This window comes from Pelophylax lessonae (genome assembly GCF_965119305.1).
Source record: "Pelophylax lessonae genome assembly, chromosome: 3".
NCBI classification, from domain to species: Eukaryota; Metazoa; Chordata; class Amphibia; order Anura; family Ranidae; genus Pelophylax; species Pelophylax lessonae.
Window position 1 is genome coordinate 248,156,081 of NC_138770.1, and position 22,872 is coordinate 248,178,952.

The following is a 22,872-nucleotide window of genomic DNA, read 5'->3' on the forward strand; positions in this document are numbered from 1 at the left end:
AGATGGCAACCTGTAGAAATTTTTAAATTGTCGCCTATGGGGATTTTTAAGTACCAAAGTTTGTCACCATTCCGTGAGCGTGCGCAATTTTGAAACATGACATGTTGGGTATCTATTTACTCGGCGTAACATTATCTTTCACATTATGGAAAAAAATTGGGCTAACTTTACTGGTTTCTTATTTTTTAATTAAAAAAAGTGAATTTTTTCCATTTTATTCTCTAGGGTCTCTGCTAAAAAAAAATATATAATGTTTGGGGGTTCTAAGCAGTTTTCTAGCAAAACAACTGATTTTAGCTTGTAAACACCAAATGTCAAAAATAGGCCTAGGCAAGTGGCTAGGATGCATGATGATGTTCCTTGGATGTTAGGCCCCTCTATATGGCTAGGCTGTGAAAAAGTCTCACATGTGGTATTGCCATACTCAGGAGGAGTGGCAGAATGTATTTTGGGGTGTCATTTTTGCTGTGTACATGCTATGTGTTAGGAATATCCTATAAATTGACAACTTTGTGTAAAAAAAAAAAAGTTTTCATTTTTTTCCCACATTTTCCAAAAACCTGTGGAAAAAAATGATATGTTCAAACGACCCATAATGCCTCATAGAATATACGTTGGAGTGTTTGCTTTCCAAAATGGGGTCATTTTGTGGACTTTTCCATTGTATTGGTGCTCTAGGACCTTGAAAAGTGTGATAGGTAGTAAGAAAGTTTTATGTGTATTTATGCTCCTAGAACGCCTGAATGTGCTTCTTGGACGTGGAGTCTCTTTTTGTGGCCAGGCTGTGTAAAAGTCTCACACATGTGGTATCGCCATACTCGGAAGGAGTAGCAGAATGTATTTTTGGGTGTAATTTTTGCTGTGTACATGCTATGTGTTAGAAATAGCTTATAAATTGACAACTTTGTGGGAAAAAAAAGAAAAAAAAATTTTTTCTTCATTTTCCCAAGAATTGTGGGAAAAAATTACAACTTCAAAAAACTCACCATGCCTCTTACTAAATACCTTGGACTGTCTACTTTACAAAAAGGGGTCATTTGGGGGGTATTTGTACTGTCCTGACATTTCAGGGCCTCAAGAAAGGAGATAGGCAGTCAGTACATCTGGTGTGATCAATTTTCAGTAATTGGTACCATAGCTTCTAGACTCAATAACTTTCACACAGACTAAATAATATACACTAATTTGGGTTAATTTTACCAGAGACATGTAGCAGTATACATTTTGGCCCAAATGTATGAAGAAAAATTTATTTTTTGCAAAATTTCATAATTGAAACTAAAAAAAAGTGTTTTTTTTTTCAAAATTTTTGCTCTTTTTTTGCATATATCATGAAAAAAAAACCCCAGTTGTGATCAAATACCACCAAAAGAAAGCTCTATTGGTGTGAAAAGAATGATAAAAATTTTGTTTGGTTATAGTGTAGCATGACTGAGCAATTGTCATTCAAAGTGTGAGAGTGCTGAAAGCTGAAAATTGGTCTGGGCAGGAAGGGTGTCTAACTGCTCTGTATGGAAGCGGTTAAAGAGGACAGTTTTGATTAACAGCCCTGACAGATATTTCCAGGACCATCCCTGCATTGTGAAGCTGATAATTTATGGCAAATCCCACATACCTGCTATAATCCTTACCATATCATAAATATCTGGAATTAGGTCATTGTTGATCCAGCACTGAAATGTTTCCTTATAAAGCTAAATAAAAAGGTAATTAAAAATGATGGCATGTTGTGAATGGATATTCTATGGTTTTATGAAAATAAACTTCTTCAAAACATTAGACATAAATCATTTACATTATGCAGCAGTTCAGATTACTCTGACTGCACTATGCAGAAATGTGTAAACTGAAATGTGTCAGTTTACTGCTACTCCCAGATTGTTTTAAAATAAAGTAAATTTAACCAATTGCATAATACGTATACAACTGTATCATATTGCATTGACAAAAAAAAAACAACATAGGAACGGACATAGTTTTCATATTGTCTGTGACTGTTTTTGTAATGTTTAAACAGTGCATTGGGGAAGTATTCGGCCCCCTTGAACTTTTCGACCTTTTGCCACATTTCAGGCTTCAAACATAAAGATATAAAACTGTAATTTTTTGGTGAAGAATCAACAACAAGTAGGGCACAATCATGAAGTGGAACGAAATTCATTGGATATTTCAAACTTTGTTAACAAATAAAAAACTTAAAAATTGAGCGTGCAAAATTATTCAGCCCCTTTACTTTCAGTGCAGCAAACTCTCTCCAGAAGTTCAGTGAGGATCTCTGAATGATCCAATGTTGAACTAAATGACTAATGGTGATAAATAGAATCCACCTGTGTGTAATCAAGTCTCCATATAAATGCACCTGCCCTGTGATAGTCTCAGAGGTCCATTTAAAGCGCAGAGAGCATCATGAAGAACAAGGAACACACCAGGCAGGTCTGAGATACTGTTGCAGAGAAGTTTAAAGCCGGATTTGGATACAAAAAGATTTCCCAAGCTTTAAACATCCCAAGGAGCACTGTGCAAGCGTGAATATTGAAATGGAAGGAGTATCAGACCACTGCAAATCTACGAAGACCTGGCCGTCCCTCTAAACTTTCAGCTCATATAAGGAGAAGACTGATCAGAGATGCAGCCAAGAGGCCCATGATCACTCTGGATGAACTGCAGAGATCTACAGCTGAGGTGGGAGACTCTGTCCATAGGACATCAATCAGTCATATAGTACACAAATCTGGCCTTTATGGAAGAGTGGCAAGAAGAAAGCCATTTCTTAAAGATATCCATAAAAAGTGTCGTTTAAAGTTTGCCACAAGCCACCTGGGAGACACACCAAACATGTGGAAGAAGGTGCTCTGGTCAGATGAAACCAAAATCAAACTTTTTGGCAACAATGCAAAACGTTATGTTTGGTGTAAAAGCAACACCGCTCATCACCCTGAACACACCATCCCCACTGTCAAACATGGTGGTGGCAGCATCATGGTTTGGGCCTGCTTTTCTTCAGCAGGTACAGGGAAGATGGTTAAAATTGATGGGAAGATGGATGGAGCCAAATACAGGACCATTCTGGAAGAAAACCTGATGGAGTCTGCAAAAGACCTGAGGCTGGGATGGAGATTTGTCTTCCAACAAGACAATAATCCAAAACATAAAGCAAAATCTACAATGGAATGGTTCCCAAATAAACATATCCAGGTGTTAGAATGGCCAAGTCAAAGTCCAGACCTGAATCCAATCGAGAATCTGTGGAAAGAACTGAAAACTGCTGTTCACAAACGCTCTCCATCCAACCTCACTGAGCTTGAGCTGTTTTGCAAGGAGGAATGGGCAAAAATTTCAGTCTCTCGATGTGCAAAACTGATAGAGACATACCCCAAGCGACTTACAGCTGTAATCGCAGCAAAAGGTGGCGCTACAAAGTATTAACTTAAGGGGGCTAAATAATTTTGCACGCCCAATTTTTCAGTTTTTTATTTGTTAAAAAAGTTTGAAATATCCAATAAATTTCGTTCCACTTCATGATTGTGTCTCACTTGTTGATTTTTCACAAAAAATTACAGTTTTATATCTTCATGTTTGAAGCCTGAAATGTGGCAAAAGGTCGAAAAGTTCAAGAGGGCCGAATACTTTTGCAATGCACTGTAGATTGTTGTTACCCATAGACATGAGATCAAAACATGAAGAGCTGCTATAGGGGTACAGGGAACATCTAGAAATGTATTTGTTTATAAGCAGTACCCTGAAAGAGTTAACTTTTGTCTTTAATTTTTCATTAAAAATAGCAGTGTATTTCTTGTGCTCTCAGCCTCATAGCTGGTTATTTGCACTGTGAGACCATCTAAGGCACCTCTGCCCCTTACTGCTAGTCTTTAAAAATTTTAAAATTTGGTGGTTTCACTAATGAGGTTCTCACTTCTTGCTGGACAGAAAGCTTTTTGGGAGGATGACAGACAAGTATCTCCCTGCTTCAATTTTTTTCTTTCTGTGGATCTATGCTTTCTGAATCTCTCCTGATATGGTTATTTGGCCACCAGTCTTCAGATCATAGTTATCTGGGGTGGGGGGGGGGAGCCTTAACATGAGAAAGTTAAACCCTACCTCTGCCAAGATGGCCACCTCTATACAATGTGGCACAAGGCATGGTAACTCAGTAATAGAGGAAAGAGCATCTGCAATGAGGTTACAGCCAATATTGGTGAGTGCAGCAATTTCCATTTCAAGCCATCAACCTTTTGGCAACTTTGCTGCATAATGATAAGCCCTCTTTATATATTTATTTTTAAGATATACATTTGTCAGCAAAAAAAAAGAAAAAAAAAATATATATAGTAACTTTCTACTTCAGATAGAACAGAAGGATTATTTATGCATACATCACACGACTTAGGGGGCTTCATGACTGCATTGGGTTATGGCACCAAGTTCAGTTGAATGGACACTAGCCATAACCATTCCAATCTCAGCTAAGCCTCAATTTTTAGCTAGTGTTTTTGGGTGATGGATGTGCCTAAAGATGTCTCTCCGAAGATTACTTTTTGTGAACTTTTTTCCCCTAATGTTGGCCTACTCTATACACCCCTGCTGTGCAAGAGATGGGCCTTATCTGGAACAGTTGCCTGCAGCGTTGTGACCAAGAAGAACTGTATCCAGACCCTACATACAAGAGCAGAGACAGTCTGCTGTGTTACCTGTCGATGCTGGATTCTGCAGGCCTTGATCTCCAGTGTACTGTGTTCTAGGCGACCCTACTTTTAGAATGCTTTGCAGGTCCAATGCGGTAATCCTGCTGGGAGTAGTCAAGTCCCTGAATGGCCCTGCTGGGAGCACCTTTTGGAAGGGCAACGTTTGTGTCTTTGGACCCTTGAGCTGGACTGGTGAGGGACTTTAATGGTGGATCAGCTGGTAGCTCTCTTTTACAGTGTCTTTCTACTATAGGCTGAAATTTCCAATGTGGGAGCACTACAGCACTGTAGATGTGCTTAAAAGATGAGGATTGGCATGGCACGTGCACATCTGCACAGGGGAAGGGGCCATTTTACCAGTCCAGGCACAGCTACATGTGTGTTCACAGGTTTCTAGATCACTTCTGCCTAGTACAGATCCAGTGGTTCTCCTCTTAAATTTAACCCTTGGGCAACTGCAGGAACCTATAGTGCAGTTGGTGCCAGTGCATAACAAGTTTTGAGACACTTGTCATTTGGGGTGACTTGCCACTTAGGTGTTTTGTAATTTAATTTAATAACCCTTATCCCAGCTGCTTGGTGGCCCCCCTGTAGGGTGTTATAGATCTGTTAACCCCCAGCAAGCCATTGCCTTACGCAGGCAGAGAGGGGGGGGGAGATAATGGTATGGGCTACCAAATTCCTCTATAAGGTGAGGAGGACCCCTGCCCATTTTGCACTGCAATGTCTTTACTAATGGTCAGATTAGCGCTGAACCTTTGCCCTTATCTGGCATTTCCACCATCTCAGGGCGCAATCAGCCGGTCCCTTTGTGTCGAAAATTGAGAAATTCTCAACCACCATTTCTGGTTTGCAGGATCAGCTTTCAAAGGTTATTACTGGTTTGTAATGTGTGGACTATGAGGAATAGGATTAGGGGGAAACTGTTGAGGATCAGGAATTCTCTGAAGAGGAGTCCTCTATGAAGGGATTTCAGGGCCCTGGGGCTGTCTCAGACACATTAGACCACAGTGGTCTTCCTGGCAGTAATCTGAAATGACCACTTCCAGCATCCTCTTTTAAAAAAGTCTGTTGGTTTAGGATGGGAAACACCCTAAATTTCTCCCTTCTCCCTCATGCGTAGGTTTTTTTCTCATCCGAAGCAATTTGTTCAGCAGTGTCCCCACAAGGAAAAATTCTACAAGAAATTAGGTCCTTCAGTTGTTGACCATGCCATTTTTTCTTTTTTTTTTTTTTAAACACATTTTATTACAAGAGAAGTCAAAATGCAGAGTAATACAACTCAGCACAAAACATTTTCAAAGCTTGATTTGTATACAAGTCAACATAAAACAAATTATCGATGAACCAATACAGAAACAGACACTGTCTCTTCCCTAGATAAAATGTACAGTAAACTAAACACGTACAGAACAGCAGACATAATGTGGCACATCTCCTACAGACAATGTCCTGTAAAGATTATTGTTCATTTATAATTGGGGATAGTACAAGTTGAATTACACCACACATCCCATACATTGCTATATTTCCTTGGACACCCACTGCGTTCGTACAGGACTTTCATATAAGGTAGGATTTAATTAACAGAGAGGATCCACTGAGAAGTAGGTGTGTAGGGGGGATTTGCATCCATTAAAGAGCAATTTGCTTGTTTGTTAGGAATAACGTTTCTCTCAAGAACGTTCTAAAGTGACCCAGTTATTTTCTATTTCGGTAAGATCCCAGTCTTTTAAAGACACTGCAGATAAGATGTTAGAAGCCCTCTGTACCGGAACCGGCCAAGATTCAAACCGTTAATGGGCAGGCTGAATGTGCCAAGTTGATCGATCGATCAATTTGAGTACAACCAGCCTGCCGGATTTGCTTACGATTATAGCTAGCGGCTGCTATAGCCGCTAACAATAACTAGTGTGGTTGTAGGAAAGAAATTTGCACCGTGTATGGCCAGCCTAAGGCATCCTTCTGTCTGGTAGGAGCAGCTTTGCAAGTTGCAAGGTTTTCTTTGAGTCTTGAGTTTCTAGGTGGATGCCTCGGAGGGCTCCATAAGGCAGTTTTCATTGGTGGATACTATGTCTGTCCACATGGGAAGGATGCTGTGGCTCAAATGTTGGCCAGCAGAACTTTTCTGCAAGAAGAAGCAAATTTAGATGCTTGGTCTGCAGCATGGTGTCAAGAGGGTGCAAATTGAAACTTCGTTGCTTTCCTTCTATATACTTTATGCACTCAGGGGTCCTTTTGGAGCCACAATTTTGCAGGTCTAGAAAGACTGCTGTCTCAGGAGGGTAATTTTGCCCGTACCAGAGGGGAAGAGATCACATGACTTCTATTCCAAACGGGTTATGGTTCCATATCCAAATGGAGATTTCCCACCTATTTTGGACCTTAAGGGTCACAACAAGTTCCTTAGAAGCTCATGTCAAATCTCCAGCATACTGTGCCACTAAACGGTGAACATTTTGTTTGGATGCTGAACCTTCAGAAAGCGGTTTTGGTTCCAACTCAACAGCTGTGCAGTACTTCAGTCTAGTTCTTGACATGGTACAGTTGAAGATACTTCTTCCACAGGAGAAATGCATGTCTGTTTGATCCCTTTGGTCCCTGAGGTTGTTGAAAAGTCCTTCTACTTGGGCCTTCATGAAAGTTTGGGGAAAATGGTAGCTGCCTTCAATGCTGTCCCTTATGTCCAGTTTTGCTCCTGAGTTCTTCAGTTAAATATCTTATCAGTATGGGACAAACCTCTTGAGTCCTGCTTATGCATCTGACTCCCAAGACTAGGTCAACATTGGAATGGTGGATATCCACGCAGATGCTGGATTCCTGGAAACCCTTCCTTCAGATAAACTGGATGGTCTTGGGCTAGGGAGAACCTCTCAGTTCAGGAAATGTGCTAGTCCGAGAATAAGTAGACGATCAACATCCTGGAGCTTTGGGTGATTTGTCATGACCCTGGGATATTGCCTGGTACTTTTAGGTCATTGGACACTGGCAAGTTTTGAGGTCATGCCCCATGGCCGTACTCCCTATAACCCTACCCCACTTTGTGAGTTCTTAGTTTTTTTGCTAGTATCTTAAGGTAATAGACCTCGTTTCCTTTACAGAGAAATTACTTTTAGCTTAATTAGCTTATTACTTTTCTTTAGATTTTTCCAGTAACTCTTCGCTGGAGCAACCTGAGTAAAACCTTGGAAGCCATATCTGGGCTCCTTGCTGTGGAGGCAGGCTGGAATGTTGGTTCTGGCACTGAATCCTGTGTGGGTGCTTACCCTCTCACTGTGCAATGCATGTAGTTATCCTCTGGGTGTTTTACAGGTCAAGGGCGATGGTCCATCTCTATGTTACCTAGACCCTAAAGACCCTTTTGGGGGTAAGCCCACCATGATGGTCAAAGTGTGGACAATATATAGGGACCAGCTACATGGACAGGTAAGTTAGGGTCACCCTGTGTGTTACTTGATACTATACCCACACTCCTGAATAGCATGCGTTCATACATTATTAGGAAACCAGGACTTTGTTGAAACCTATTCACTTTTGCAGTATAAACTTTTTAAACTTGGTGCTAAAATTTGCCCATTCAGAGCTTAGTCTCTAGTGCATGACAAGGTTTTAATCATACCACAGATTGCACATTTTACCATCACTTCTGCCCAGAGCCCTTTATAAGCTACTCAGGAGCTTTGTCCCTTCCTTTTGCCACTAGGACTTCGCTACTGAACTGTCACAATCCTAATGTTAAGGCTTCATGCAATTTGCTTGCCTGGGTTGCCTCACTTCTGCAGCACACTAAAGCATTTGCATTGTCACACTTGAATCTCCTCCATCTCACCATGCCACTTTGGGGAAAAACTTCTCTCTCAGAACTCATGCTTGTTACTTGAGATCAGAGACACCCCTCTGTGTGCTTCTCAATGAGATTTCTACTTCTCATGGTGGCTTCCTTCAAAGCTGTCCCATTTGCCCAATTTCATTTAGGAATTCATGTGAAGTCTGCAGTTCATTTTCAACAGTCTGAGCTCCTTTGTTTACCTACTTGAGGGTCCTTACAAGGGTCAGACTGCCTTTCATTACTCTATTTTTAGGTTGAATTGTTAGTTTTTTTTTTTTTTCTATGGTATTAAAGCGGTTGTAAACCCAAAATGTCATATATTGCAGCTTAGCACTCATTAGATGTGATGACTGAATTATTTTTTTTTAGGTATTTTACCTCTGTTTTGACCTGGTGATTTGGCCAGTAACATACCTCCTGTATTAGAGTGCCCCCCACTCTGGACGAAGGAGCACAGGGGAACCTTTGGACAGCAGCATTGTCAGTCTATAAGGGAGGAGAGTGTTAGATGTACTAACGAATTGAACCCAAACTCCAGCTCACGCTCCAGTTTCAAATGCAGTTACAGTAACAGTTTTTTTTTTTTTTTCTATCCGAGTAAATGTTTTACATGGATAGATAAAGCTGATCATTTTTAGTATGCCTGTCAGTAGTAATGGTTTCTCTCGACACCCTAACTGCTGCATTTGCTGGAGAGCTTGTTCTGCTGAAAAAAAACATACCTACATGATGGGTCACTAGATGAAAATAAAGGAAAGGATGCCTGCCTAAAAAAGAAAAGTAATGAAGCTGTCACATCTTCCAATTGGTAAGCTGCAATATAATGTTTTTTTTTCGGGTTTAATACCACTTTAAGGGCAAGGTTCTTCCTATAACTGGTAGAATGGAACTTTTTTTTGGTCAGTATCCACTTAATTGAAGGTGGCAGCATAACCCAAGAAGTCATGAATATGAAGTCCTCTGTGTCCTGTGGTATACTCCAAGAAAAAAATCTTACAGGTTCACCAAAAAAAAAATCATAATTTAAAAAGTATTAGAAATAAAGTAACTCACAAAATGCTATAAACAAGGGCCTGTTCCTGCTTTTACAATCTATGATGTATTTCCCTCCACAATTAAGCATAAGATGCAGCATTTTACTTCTAATTTTTCTGTTTGCACTGCTCTATGCATGTGAGTGCAGAGACAAGAAAAATGCATGCATTTTCCTTATAATACAATAAAAAAAGGACACCTTTCAATAGTGTTTAAGCAATTGCTGACCACCCGCTGCAGTTTTACTGCGGCAAGGTGGCTCCACTGCGCAAACCGAAGTAACTGTACGTCATTTGCACACAGGGCTAGGGGGCGAGCACGCCCCTCCCGTCTCTGCGATGTGCGTATTCGGTTCAGAACCGATCAGTCATCAGGTCCAAGCCAATGATTTTTGGCCTGGAGGTGGTGATCGGTCCTGACCAATTGCAGAATGTCCTGTGCCTGTGTAATGTAAATGCGGTACAGGAAATGAGGCAATCTTCACTCCTGGAGCCCTTTTTGGTTCCTGCGTGAGAGAAGAGAGCATTAGACAGTGAGTACACAAGCACTACACTAACACCAGTACACACAGGCACATATTTAACCCCCTGATCACCCCCCAGTTAACCCTTTCACTCCCTGTCACATTGTACACTATATACAGTATACAGATAATTTACTGATCACTGTATTCATGTCACTTCAGGTAGTGTGAGAGACAGTTGGTAGTTAGAGGCAGTCCCAGATAGGTTTAGAGTACCTGCCATACATCCCCTAATAAAGATTTAACCCCCTGATCACCCTCAGGTAACCCCTTCATTGCCCTGCCACAGTGTCACTATTATAGTGTACAGATGTTTTTGCTGATCACTGTATTAGTGTCACAGGTGACATCAGTTAGCATTAACGTTAGCATCAATACCAGATGGCGTCAGATTGCCCGCCGCATATTTAGTAATACATTTCAACCCTTTGATTGCCAGTGACACACACCTCTATTACTAATATAGTGTCTGAACTGATCAATATCTTTGATCTGATCAGAACTATACTAGCGTTCCCAAAACGCAGCATTAGCAGGATCAGCTCCGACACCTGCCATCATCTGCGTTTAACCCCTCCGCTCATCCTCCAAGAAGTGCAGTATCTGCAGATTACTGTCACTTCTGATACACAGCACACTAAACCACAGCGTTAGTAGAGTCAGGCCTAATCTCTGCTAGCACTAGCAGTTAAATTTTTTGGTAGCGGTTCAAACAGTCCTTTCCGGGTGCTTTTTTTTACCTGTGAGTCACACTAGAAACCTATAAATTTATAAGCCAAAATGTCCAAACAGAGGTACACTAGCGAAGATGCCTATCAAAGATGAGAGCGATATGGAAGCCTGTCAAAATCAAGCCCAGTATTCAAACCTGTAAAGAGCAGCGGCAACCTGATAGATAGCTCTGACGAGTATTGTAGTAGTGGTCCCTGCTAAGGTCAGGCGTACCGACTCCGTTCTTCTGTTGCTGAGGTGCAACAATCACAGGGTTTTCGTATGTAGCAGACTGTCGCTACTAGTGCCGCTCAACCTTCTGGTGAACTGGCAAGCACCAGTGGCCTAGGACATCCTGGTCATAGTCAAACCAGCAATGCTGTAACACTTGGTGACGTGGGGAGTCCCATAAGTGCAGTTCAAGCTCGTGCAGTGGCTAGCACAAGTAGTGTCCCCAGTCACCAGTCATTCAAAGACATGCCTTTATGGCCCATAGTGTCCTTCCTGATAAGCTTTCAAATCCTGATTGGGAGCCCACCACTTCTGAATCGCTGCAAATCCAAATTTGACCCTTGCCAGAGAATTTGCATGGAAATATATCACTGTTTCCAAATCTAAAACATTTCTGGGCCTATCCCTCCTCATTGGCATTACTAAAAAGAGTGAGCTGCGGTCCTATTGAGCCATTGACCGAATTCATCATATGCCTGGGTTCTCTGATGCCATGGCTAGGACTAGGTACAAGCAAATCGTGTGGTTCATGCACTTCAGTGACAATGAACTCTATCGTCCTCGGGGTGACCCTTGATATATGACCAGCTCCACACGTGCCAGATATGGGGTCAAGATGTAAAAGCTCTGTGGCAGGGCAACAGGCTATACATGTAGTTTCTGGATTTACAAGGGAAAAGATAGCAATGTGGAGTCCCCCCAAACTGCCCAGACTACATGGGGAGCAGCGGCGAGATTCTTTGGGACTTGGTGTCATCCTTATTCGGAAAGGGGTACCATTTATACTTGGATAATTATTACACAAGCGTGCCACTTTTTAGTCACCTTTTTGATTTTGGAATTGACACATGTGGCACCATGCGACCTAATCGCTGGGGCTTCCCCCAACAGCTTGTAGATTCCTCACTTATACGGGGGGGAGAAAGCCTGTTTGAAGTGTATAAATGAAATTATATAAAAGCATCTTGTTCAATTTAGTTCAGAAAGTGTATTTAGTATACATGAGGCCGAGGCCCTGGTTCCAGAATGTCCCGTCTTACCTACCTTCCACCATCTCCCCAAAACTCATAAAGGTCCTAATCCCCTACAAGGTAGACCGATAGTCACTTGCATCAATTCCCTTAATGAGTGTTTGGGACAATGGTTGGATGGACAATTGCAGCCCCTGGTATGCGCCTTACCCAGCCATCTTAAAGACACCAATTATCTCCTTAAACTTATGGGGGACATAATCTGGAAGCCTGAATTTTTATGGGTCACATGTGATGTGACTAGTCTGTACTCCAATATTTCACATGATTTAGCAAAAAAAAGCAGTGTCTTTTTATTTGGAATTTTATACATATTTTCCATCTATACAGCGCTCATTTATAATTGAAGTACTAGACTACTGATAACTACTTTAACTTTGATGGCACCTTTTACCTTCAACGATGCGGGGCCACAAGGGGGTTAAGTTCTCACCATCCCTGGCTAACCTGTTCTTGGGTTGGTGGGAATGGTCCCACAGCTACAGGGCATATATAATGGCGGTAGTGATGGCGCTGGCTCTACCTCCTATCTAAGTGGATGCCCTATCGGGAGAAACGCGTCAGAGAGGAGGCGCCGCGTCATCACATCTAGACCAGGCAGCGGTCCGCACTGCAGGCGGACCCCGCCATACAGCTCCTCCGTGAGGGAACTCGCTATTATTGTCTTCACAACTGTAAGTGCAACCATTTGTTTTAATAAAAATCTACTGTTGGTAATGCACCATTGCGGTCCCCTCTGTTGTGTCCCCTATTATTGAGGTCGACCAGACTAAGGAGTTACAGCAGCCAATCAGAGTCTAGCCACCTTTGGCAGGATCTTCTTTCGTCAGGCTTTCTGACTGGGTCTGTTCCTCTTGGACACAAGCAACTACATCAGCCATCCTAGAGTCCAGTAACCCCCGGCAGGACCACTCATCACCATAGAACCAGGCTTCTTGTTTGGCTTTTGTCCGGTAAGAGTCTAGGGAGCACGAGTGTGTCAGAGTGCCTTCTGTATTTCTGGGAACTTTTCTACCTGGCTGCATGACCTTTGGAGCGGTCATATTCATATATGCCCTTAACGTTTAACTTCTGGTAAGAGGCCAAGCTGGTGGTGGGACTTTGCACCTTCCAATCACAGTTCACCTTTCCCCAAGCTGGAAGTTTTTGTCACCATTTTTTGCACTTTATTTATGGACTTATAATATGGACGTTTATTGCACATTGGTGTATCACTAGTCACCTTCTGGACATTTTTTGTTTTACACGATTTGCATACGTTTTCATTTTTTTGCATTATTATTGCATTTTTGGTTTATTTGTTTACATCATTTTGTATGTTGCACATATGCACTAGGGCAGCGCACCTGATTTCTTTACCTATTCTACAACATACACTCTAAGGTAGCAGCACACCCTATATTGAATCAGCGCACTTTCCTACCCACCACAATGGTCCCACATCTATAGGAACTCTAACCCATACAGATCATACATTCATTTTTTTCTGTCGCTACATTGACAGCCTCCTATTTTTGGATGTATTACTGGTAGCATCAGGGAATCGTATTGTAACACGCTTATACAGGAAACCGGTGGCAGGCAATAGCCTTCTGTTGGCCTAGTCAAACCATCCTAAACATAGCATCAAGGGCATACTGGTAGGACAATTCATCTGTTTAAGGAGAATTTGTAGTGATGATGATGACTTTGAAAGAGAGGCGTCCAGTCTATACAATAGATTTTTACAATGGGGTTATCCCATTTGGACCCTGGAACGGGCATATAATATTGCAAAGTTGAAAAATAGGCAGGACCTTCTTAGTAAGCCACGAGTATCCCACTCTGGGGTCACAAATAAGCCCACATTGTTTACCCCATACAGTTTAGAGTTCCATCGAGTAAGTGGTCTTGTCAAGAGGTATTTGCCCTTATTATAGGACAATGTCTTATCAAAAGTTTTATGGGATGGCTTTATGTTGTACCCAGCAGAGCCCGCTCCTTAGCTAGTTTGCGTTCTCCAAGCGTTTGTAGCTCTAAGTCTGAAGTGAGCACCACTTGGTTACATTTTAAGGGCAACTACAAGTGTAGAGGCAGAGATTGCCCTTGTTGCCCACATAGAGGTAGTGGTGAGACGATTACCTTGAGTGTTAATCAAAAAATATTTAAACTAAAATGGTTTTATAATTGTAATACTAGGTATGTGATCTACGTCATCACTTGCAATGCGTGTTCGGTACAATATGTTGGTTCGACCACTGGCGTCTAAGAGATAGATTAAGGGAACATCTTTGTGATATCAGATTAAATAAATCAACCAATGTGGCAAGACACTACAATAGATATCACAATGGTGATATGAACCTGGCGTCCGTCCAAGTTGTGGAACAAGTTAAACTATCCACCAGGGTGGGGGTAATCTATTTAGGTTGTTATGCAGGAGAGGTGTTTTGGAATTTTCATTTACAGACTCGCATTCCTGATGGTTTGAATTATGAATGGGATGCTTTCCACTATCAGGAGTGACTTTACACGTCTTTCCTGCATACCTTGTTTTTCTGACATCTTGTATGTCTTGAATATACTTATTTATTCCCTAATTTCTGTTTTATACTTCCCATTTGTATATCCTGACACTTAGATATCCTGGTGTCCTGTACATTTTGGGTACACACGTTCATTGATTTCTTCCCTGGGCACATTGTGTACCTTTTATCCTTGGTTGGCCCTTTCCATCTGTGTGCAGGTTTTGATTATCTGCCATCAGTTTTAATATCTTTACCCTTTTATATATATAATTTTTTTGATGTTTGGGTTTTTACGAATAAGGATATTGGATGCTAGTGCTTTTGATACATCCTTACCATGAGATCGTGTCGACTGTGTCTTTCTTTATGTATTTTTGTGGTCCCGTCACCTGGGTCAGCTTTCATTGTAATTTTGGGGGGTTTTGCTATGGGCATTCTTCATGCAGCTGTGTTAGACATATATCATCCATGGTGGGTGTTTTCTTTTTTTTTTTTTTTTTAACATCTTTTTATTATTTTATAAACATTACACAAACTATTTATACACATTCTCATTACAATGTAGTTTATACAATTCCTGGTCTGTACAATTCAAGCCAGTCATTTATACACATCGTTTAATCAAATCCATTGTACATTTCTTCTCATTTACCCACAACTACCTATTACAGTTTCCCTCTGCCCAATAGAACCGCAATTAGGCATAATGTCGCATTATACTAAGTAGTATCATCACACCAAAGGAAACAACATAACAAACAACCACCAGAAGAGAGAGAGAGGAAAAAAAAAAGATTCAACCATATCTAATATTTAACCATATTTAGTATTTATCACCATCTCAAACCCTGAAATAATAACCAATAAAGCCAATAAATAGTCAATCAGCCAGTCCATAACCCAAGCCACTCCAAATTTACCCTCCAATGTATTTTAATCTCCGATATATTTGAAAGCGAACCACGCTCTCTAGATCTTGGCAAATTTCTCAGTTGAATCTTTGGCAATAGCCACAGTTTCTTCTAAATAACATATACTATCAACGGATTTCAACCACTCTTTAATAGTAGGAACCCGATCAACTTTCCAATACCTCAGTATTAACGTTTTGGCCATATTTAATAAGTGCTTAACCAAAGACTGTTTTTTCTCCATCACTGAACAATCGGAAATATGCAGCACGCAACAGGCAGGGGATAATCTCAACTTTGTATTTGTAATATGTATAATTATCTCTTGTACCTTAGACCAGAATGTCATTATCAGTGGACAATCCTACCAAATATGTATCATATAGCTCCCCGTGCTTGATGACATCTCCAACAGCTGTCAGTAGTCTATGGGTACCATTTATTAATCTTAGCAGGCGTTGCTTACCATTGTGTCAATACTTTATATGAGGTCTCTTGCAAACGTGTACTTATAGAGCATTGATGGGCCAAAACACATGCATTCCTCCATTGCCAGTCTGTAAATTGAACCTGCATAACAGACTCTCAGAGATCTCTGAACCTATCTACATCTGGTGGTAAGGTTGATTGAAGCAGTTTATACATCTGTGAGGTAGTTTTATCTATCTTTTACCCTTTAAAGCATATGGACTCAAAATTTGTCAAAGGCCTTTTAAAATCTAATTTCTTTAGATGAGAGGAAAGATAACTATGAATTTGTCTATATGACCATGGTGTACAGTTGCTCAAGCCCATACAGGACTTCAAACCATCATATGACAAGATCTTGCCTCCAGGTATGCAGTGCATTACTAGCAATGGCCTATTTTCCTCTATTTTAAATGTCTGGGCCATAGTCATACTTGGTGGGAAATCGGGATTATGATCTAACGGAGTTAAAGGCCCTACAGAAGTTGAAAAGGATGTAGTGCGAATTGCCTCACGGAATGCCGATAATGTTGCACCAATTGTTGGATGCTGCTTTAGATATGAGGGGCACTTTCCCCACTCTATCCATGGTTCAAATCTCAAATCCATTATAGTAGTTGATTCTTCTTACATAATCCAATCCTTATTGTCCCTATGACAATGCCAGTCCACTATCCTTGCCAAATGGACCATCATATAATAAGTTAGAAAATTTGAGAATCCTAATCCTCCTTTCCTCTTGTCCATTTTTAGGTATCTCAAATTTATACGCGGTCTGTTCCCTTGCCATAGGGATTTCCTCACCATCTAGCTGTGTACAGGACCCCCAAAAACCAAACACAGACTTCAGGCTTTCCAAGGGCATAAATTGTTGATTTCACTCTTCCCTACCTATCACAGTTTAAGAGGCCATGAAGTACCAAGATAGCACAAAATCCCCCCAAATGGCCCTTTTTCGGAAATTAGACACCCCAAGGTATTTGCTGAGAGGCATGTTGAGTATTTTGCAGCTCTCATTTGTTTTGGAAAATGAAGAAAGAAAAGGAAAATACTCAACATGCCTCTCAGCAAATAGCTTAGGGTGTCTACTTTTGGGGGGAGGGGAGAATCGTACTGTCTTGGCATTTCATGGCCTCTGAAACAGGGATCGGTAGTGAGGAGGGAAATCAACAATTTACGCCCTTAGAAAGCCTGAAAGCGGTGATTGGATTTCGGGGTCCTGTACGTGGCCAGACTGCCAAAAAGTCTCACAGGTGGTCTCTCTGTACTTAGGAGAAGCAGCAGAATGTATTTTTGGGTGTCATTTCACATATACCCATGGCATGTTGGAGCAATATATCATTTAAGTGACAACTTTGTGTAAAAAAAAAAAAAAAAAAATTGTCATATTCCCAAAACTTGTGGCAGAATAAAAAATATTCCATTGACTCAACATGCCTCTCAGCAAATAGCTTAGGGTGTCTATGTTCTGAAAAGGGGTCATTTGGAGTGGGAGGGGGGTTGTGCTGCCTGGGCATTATATTGCCTCTGAAGCTGTGATAGGTAGTGAGGAGTGAAATCCACAATTTACGCCCTTAGAAAGTCTGAAGGTAGTGATTGGTTTTCGGTGTCCTGTATATGGCTAGACTGCCAAAAAGTCTCAGACATGGGGTATCCCCATACTCAGGAAAAGCAGAAAAATGTATTTTGGGGTGTTATTCCACATTTACTCATGGCATGCGTGAGCAATATATCATTTCAATGACAACTTTGTGTAAAAAAATATATATTTATTTTATTTGTCATTTTTTAAACACCTGTGACAAAAAAATGTAATATTCAATGCCTCTCAGGAAATTCCCTGGGGTGTCTACTTTCCAAAAATGAGTAATTGGGGGGGGGGGGGGGGGGTTGTACTGCCTTTCGGTCCAGAAGTGGTTAACTTGAGGTGCAGTCGTTTTTTTTTTTCCCCTTATATGCAGTATTGTAAACATAGCCTTCTGTATCATTTTAAATGAAATATAATTGAAATTCAGATTCTGTGCTGGAGAATACAGGCAGGAGAATACAGAAGACTTACTGGAGGGAATTAGTTGACAGTTGTCATAATGCATGTATAGACTGAGGGACATATTTATAAAGCAGAGAATGTGACATTCAACAAATTTTCACTGCAGTAGAAACAATCACTTTGTCAATCGCTTGTCAAAACTAGCCTGATTTGACAACGAGCGTCTAATAAATATGGGCACCTGCAAACCTTCCAGTTTGCCATTATACAAACTTTATTGGTGTAGACTTGCCTTGGTATGGGTATATGGGTTACATAAGTTATTTATTGAAATATTGTTACAGTAATTTTATTATTATGTTATTTTTCTCATGCTGTTCATGTAGTAGGGTCTGCATGATGATGTAGAGTATCAATGGTATGCTTAAATGGAAATTATTGTCTATTAGATCCACTAAGCAGGAGGAGCATCCTGTGTAAATGTCTAGATAAGGCTCTTTTTGAGCTGCCTATAGGGGCCAGAAGCACTCTATGTTATGATAAACCTGTTTTTACTGCCTGAGCATGCATGTTTTTGCACCCTTAGGCCTCTTTCACACGGTCCGCCTCCGTAGGCGGATCCGTGTTGCTCAGCGGGGATGGATCCGCGATCCCCGCTGAGCCGGTGGATGACAGCTCCGTCTCCGCTTGCAGAGCGGAGAGGGAGGTGTCTCAGCCCCCGCTGCCCTCTATGGGGGATCGGATGAGAGCGGACCGCCTGTCCGCTCTCATCTGATCCGATCACTGAACGGATGGAAAAATAGGGTTTCCATCCGTCCAGATTTCACGGACAGGATCGGATACGGATGGCAGCGGGTGTCAGCGGAGGTGTCAACGCTGACATCCGCTGCCCCATAGAGCTGCATGGAGGATCCGATCAGATCGGCCTAAAAAACTGACAGGCGGATCTGATCGGATCGCCCGTGTGAAAGGGCCCTTAGGATGGCTTTGTCTTTGGGAAAATATTGTAATTAGTCAGGAAAATCCTTGATGTTTGGTGGCCAGGGATTGTCTGCAGAGGTTATACACTAATGATCATTCCATTGTTTCTTGGTCTGTCTGTGTTTGGCCAGGTTAAAAAATGATTTCATCATTTTTTATAGCAGCTATATGATCTTTTCAACTCTTCTTGCTTTATAGAAGTTATCTGCTAAATGTAAACAAGATAGCGCTGGTCAATATTTAAACATTAGGGAGCTGGGAGGCAAATTACATAAATTGCATTGGACAAGGATTTAGCAACTATTTAGAACTTTTGTTCTTCTGTTACAGGGACTTGGTTAACATCAAAGCTGGATTAGAACATCTGGTAAGTTCTACATTTCTCTTGAACATTTGCATCATCTTTGATATCTGCATTCCAAATGAACATTTTTCAATGAGCTTTGAATACCTTGATTTGAGAAAGTCAACTATTTCCCAAAGGGTCCGCTTACCAATATTATGTGAAGGTACTTACGCTTTCATTTAGTCTATCATCTCAAGGGAATATTAATTTTTTTTTAAATTACCTTTTTTATTTTGATGTGAAGATGAAATGAAAAATGCAGCACAATCATTGGAGTGATGATTGTTTTAATTATCAGCAGAAAAACAATATTTGGCTGAAGATTTTTTACACTAACATTTCATGTATGCATATGTAGTTTACTGTTAATGTTTTATATGGTTGTAGATTTCATATGTTTATTTGTTTAGCATACATTTCATTAGTTGACGTATGTTTTTTCTGTATTAAAAGATAATAGCTCTAGTATTGTTTTTACTTGTGTAAAAAATATTTTAAAATTATGGGTAAAGAACTGTCACAGCGGTTAGATGGACAATTCTTTCTTAAAGTGAACCTGTCACTAAATATGGTCATTAAAATTGCCTTTAAAAATATAAGTGCATTTTTTTCCCTTATGTACGATTATGCTAATAACATTCCTTCAGTGTGAGGTCCATCAGCAGATTTACTGGCTAGGGCCATGAATAGATATATGAATGAATAATGCTTGGGAAAAATGTCCGGCTGAGAAGGTATTTAAGAAGGGGTTGTATGGCATTGGGCATTAAAGATCCTCAGAGCTTTGATGTTTAGGTAAGTATATTGTGAATATACAGTTAAAATGAATTTCCAAGAAGTGTTTTATCTAAAGTATTTAAACTTATTGGATGGAGTTATCATGCAAAGGCCTGCAAACAAAAGTGAAGTTTACCCATAAATCTTTTTTTTTTTTCTTTTTGGGGCGGGGGGGGGGGGCCTAGCCAGGAGATGTCTGCCAAGGTTAGTGACCCTTAAATATGAACAGGTTTGCCCAGTCTGACTGTAGTGTCTGGATTGAATTAGGTTGATTTTATATAGCTCCCTACCATGGATGTAGCGTCCGCAAGGTTCCTGACAGCACAGATATCTTTGTCCAATCTTCTTTGGTTTGAGATTTTTGGCCATCTTGATGGACTGTGCCGTGATGACTTCATTCCCTTACATGTACGTGAGCGTTCATTTATCCTGTCTCTGGGTAGATGCCAGGATTTCACACTGAGCTGCACATGCGCAGCTTAGTGCGCATGTGTAAAGAAATTGTGAACGGACAGAAGGGAATCCTTTATTGCAGAATGGACATCGTTTTTCTGTTCTGCAATAAAAAGCTTGTCTGTTTGCAAATGTTTAATTCATAGGTAAAGTTCCACTTTAATGCAAATCTAAAGCCAAAAAAAAAAAAATAAATACCCTTATAGGTGGTGGCTGTATTAGTTTTCATTTTTTAGAAAATTTTCAACAAGCACAGAGAATAAAACAAGAACAAAATAGTACCTAAGCGCAATCACCTCCTAGATGTAAAAATATCTCTTAAAGTGGAATGAAAAAAAAAATTTAATTAAATATAGGTACCGCTGCTCACACTCGTGTTCCCACAAAGTTAGAGAGAGTAAAATATGAAAATGAGTGTCGCGCAGTACTACATCATGTGAGAATATATACAAACAAATGTGAAAAAAACAGAATCATAAAATATTCATATGTGCTAAAACTTAAAATCAAAATCAATCAAAAAACGAATTGTCCGTGTGTTGTCCTTTAAAACATCTCTCAATACTGCCAAAACATCAAAAAAAGAAAAAAATTTCTATGTGTACTTAATATTGTCCATTAGGACATAAAGCAAATATTACTAGATTGAATAAAGTGTCCAATTTGTATTCCTTTAAATCTTCGGTTGTCATTACAAGGAGCAGGAGGGGACGCCCTCTTCCCAACCCCTCTTTCCCGCTGCCTTCCGTAGATCGCCTGTCCCACCGGGAGACCCGAGCGACCAGCCGACACGTCCGTCGACTGGCCGAACACCTGAATAAAGCTGGATTTAGCTTTGATCAGGTCTCTGATGTAAAAACCCAGAAGCGATGTCATGACATCTGAAGCCTTAAAGGCGCCAGATTAAAAAAAAAATGACAGCATTCAAATCAGCCAAATATGGCGTTTTTGAATGCTTTTAAGTGCAGAGGAGGGATTTGGGGTCTTTTAGATCAGTGGTCCTCAACCCTGGTCCTCTGGGTCCACTAACAGGCCAGGTTTGCAAGATAACTGAAATACATCCCAGGTGATATCATTTGATGCTCAGTGATTGCAGTACTCTAGTCTGCATCTCTCCAAGGTAATACTTAAAATCTGGCCTGTTAGTGGGCCCTGAGGACCGGAGTTGAGGACCCCTGCTTTAGAGAATCCTGTTGAAAAACGGAAGTGGGTTCCAGCCAGTAATCTACAAACAGGTTAAATTAAGATCTTTGCAAAATTGTTGTAGGACTTTAGGGTAGTGTAATGTAGCAGATTTCCCATCCCTGTGAGCCGTAAGGCTAGATGGGTAACCTATAGGTGACGGAATGATCATGAAGTATGGTAAGTAATGTGTGCCTTTACTGAAGTGTTATCCATGAAAAGTCTGGAAATAACTGTAACTGAGCACCAAGTCTTTTGACCACATGTTTCTAGCTGTACACACAATCTCCTCCTCCAGCAGGTAATCATGAATTATTCAAGTGACATCTCTTGGCCTGGCTGAAGAGCCAAGGAGACAGAGCCTTGTGAGCATAATCTAATTTAACTAGTTGGTTATTAGGGCAGCCCAGTATAATATTTAAGACTGCCTGCAAAATCGGTTTAATATCTTCACCTTGGGTGACCTCAGGGAGCCTATTGTGGTGCCCTATGTTGTCGAAGTCCACATGTCTCTTAAAGTTAATGTAAGCCCCATTCATGAAATTTTATCTGGGCACATCTACCTGTAGTGTTTACTTATCTCTCTTCAAAGCCCTAAGTCCCGTGGCTTTCTCCTGCACCGTTCTTCTGTTATTAGCATGATAACATCTGACAAGTTCTCCGTCAACTGAAATAAGACCAGGCTGAATTTTGTGTCGGAATGGATGCTATAAATAGATTAGCAGAGAGCTTATCTGTTCACAGCACAGCTCTTCATGTTTCTGCCTATGTGGAGAGGAGGTGTGTGCCTTTTCTCCAATCAGCTGTCTCATGCTGTATGGCAAGAATACACACCAACAGGTGAATCAGGAAGGGACCGGATGTTCACTTTCTAAACAGCATAGAAAGCTGAAGACAGCACATATACAAGTAAAACTTATGTAGGGAGATTTGTGTAATCTCTGTGTATCATCTGAGGCTGTTCACTGCACTGGGTATATATGAGGGTTTACATCCACTTTAAGCTCTCAAATGGTAGATTCCTGGGTAGCAAACTGAGTATGGAGTAAGGAGACCAGTTTGGTCATCTCTAATTTATCGCCCATTATACCGACTCTGTTAGATTATGCAAATCAGTACATAGCGCTCCTATGTCAGTTATACGTCTCCCTAACTTCTTTTAGTAAGATACAAAAGTCTCTTTTGTTAGGTAAATATTTGACGTAGTCTTTCTAA

At 40.7% G+C, this 22,872-nt stretch overlaps 1 protein-coding gene across 2 annotated transcripts in view; it reads left to right on the plus strand.

The window, feature by feature from the left end:
* The window catches only part of RSRC1 (arginine and serine rich coiled-coil 1), a 654,629-nt gene that overhangs the window by 196,359 nt on the left and 435,398 nt on the right, over positions 1 to 22,872 (plus strand). For both annotated transcript variants that reach the window (XM_082251164.1, XM_082251163.1), the window contains exon 5: positions 19,230 to 19,266. In XM_082251164.1, the coding sequence (XP_082107290.1) occupies positions 19,230 to 19,266 (37 nt within the window). The remainder of the gene's footprint in view (positions 1 to 19,229; positions 19,267 to 22,872) is intronic.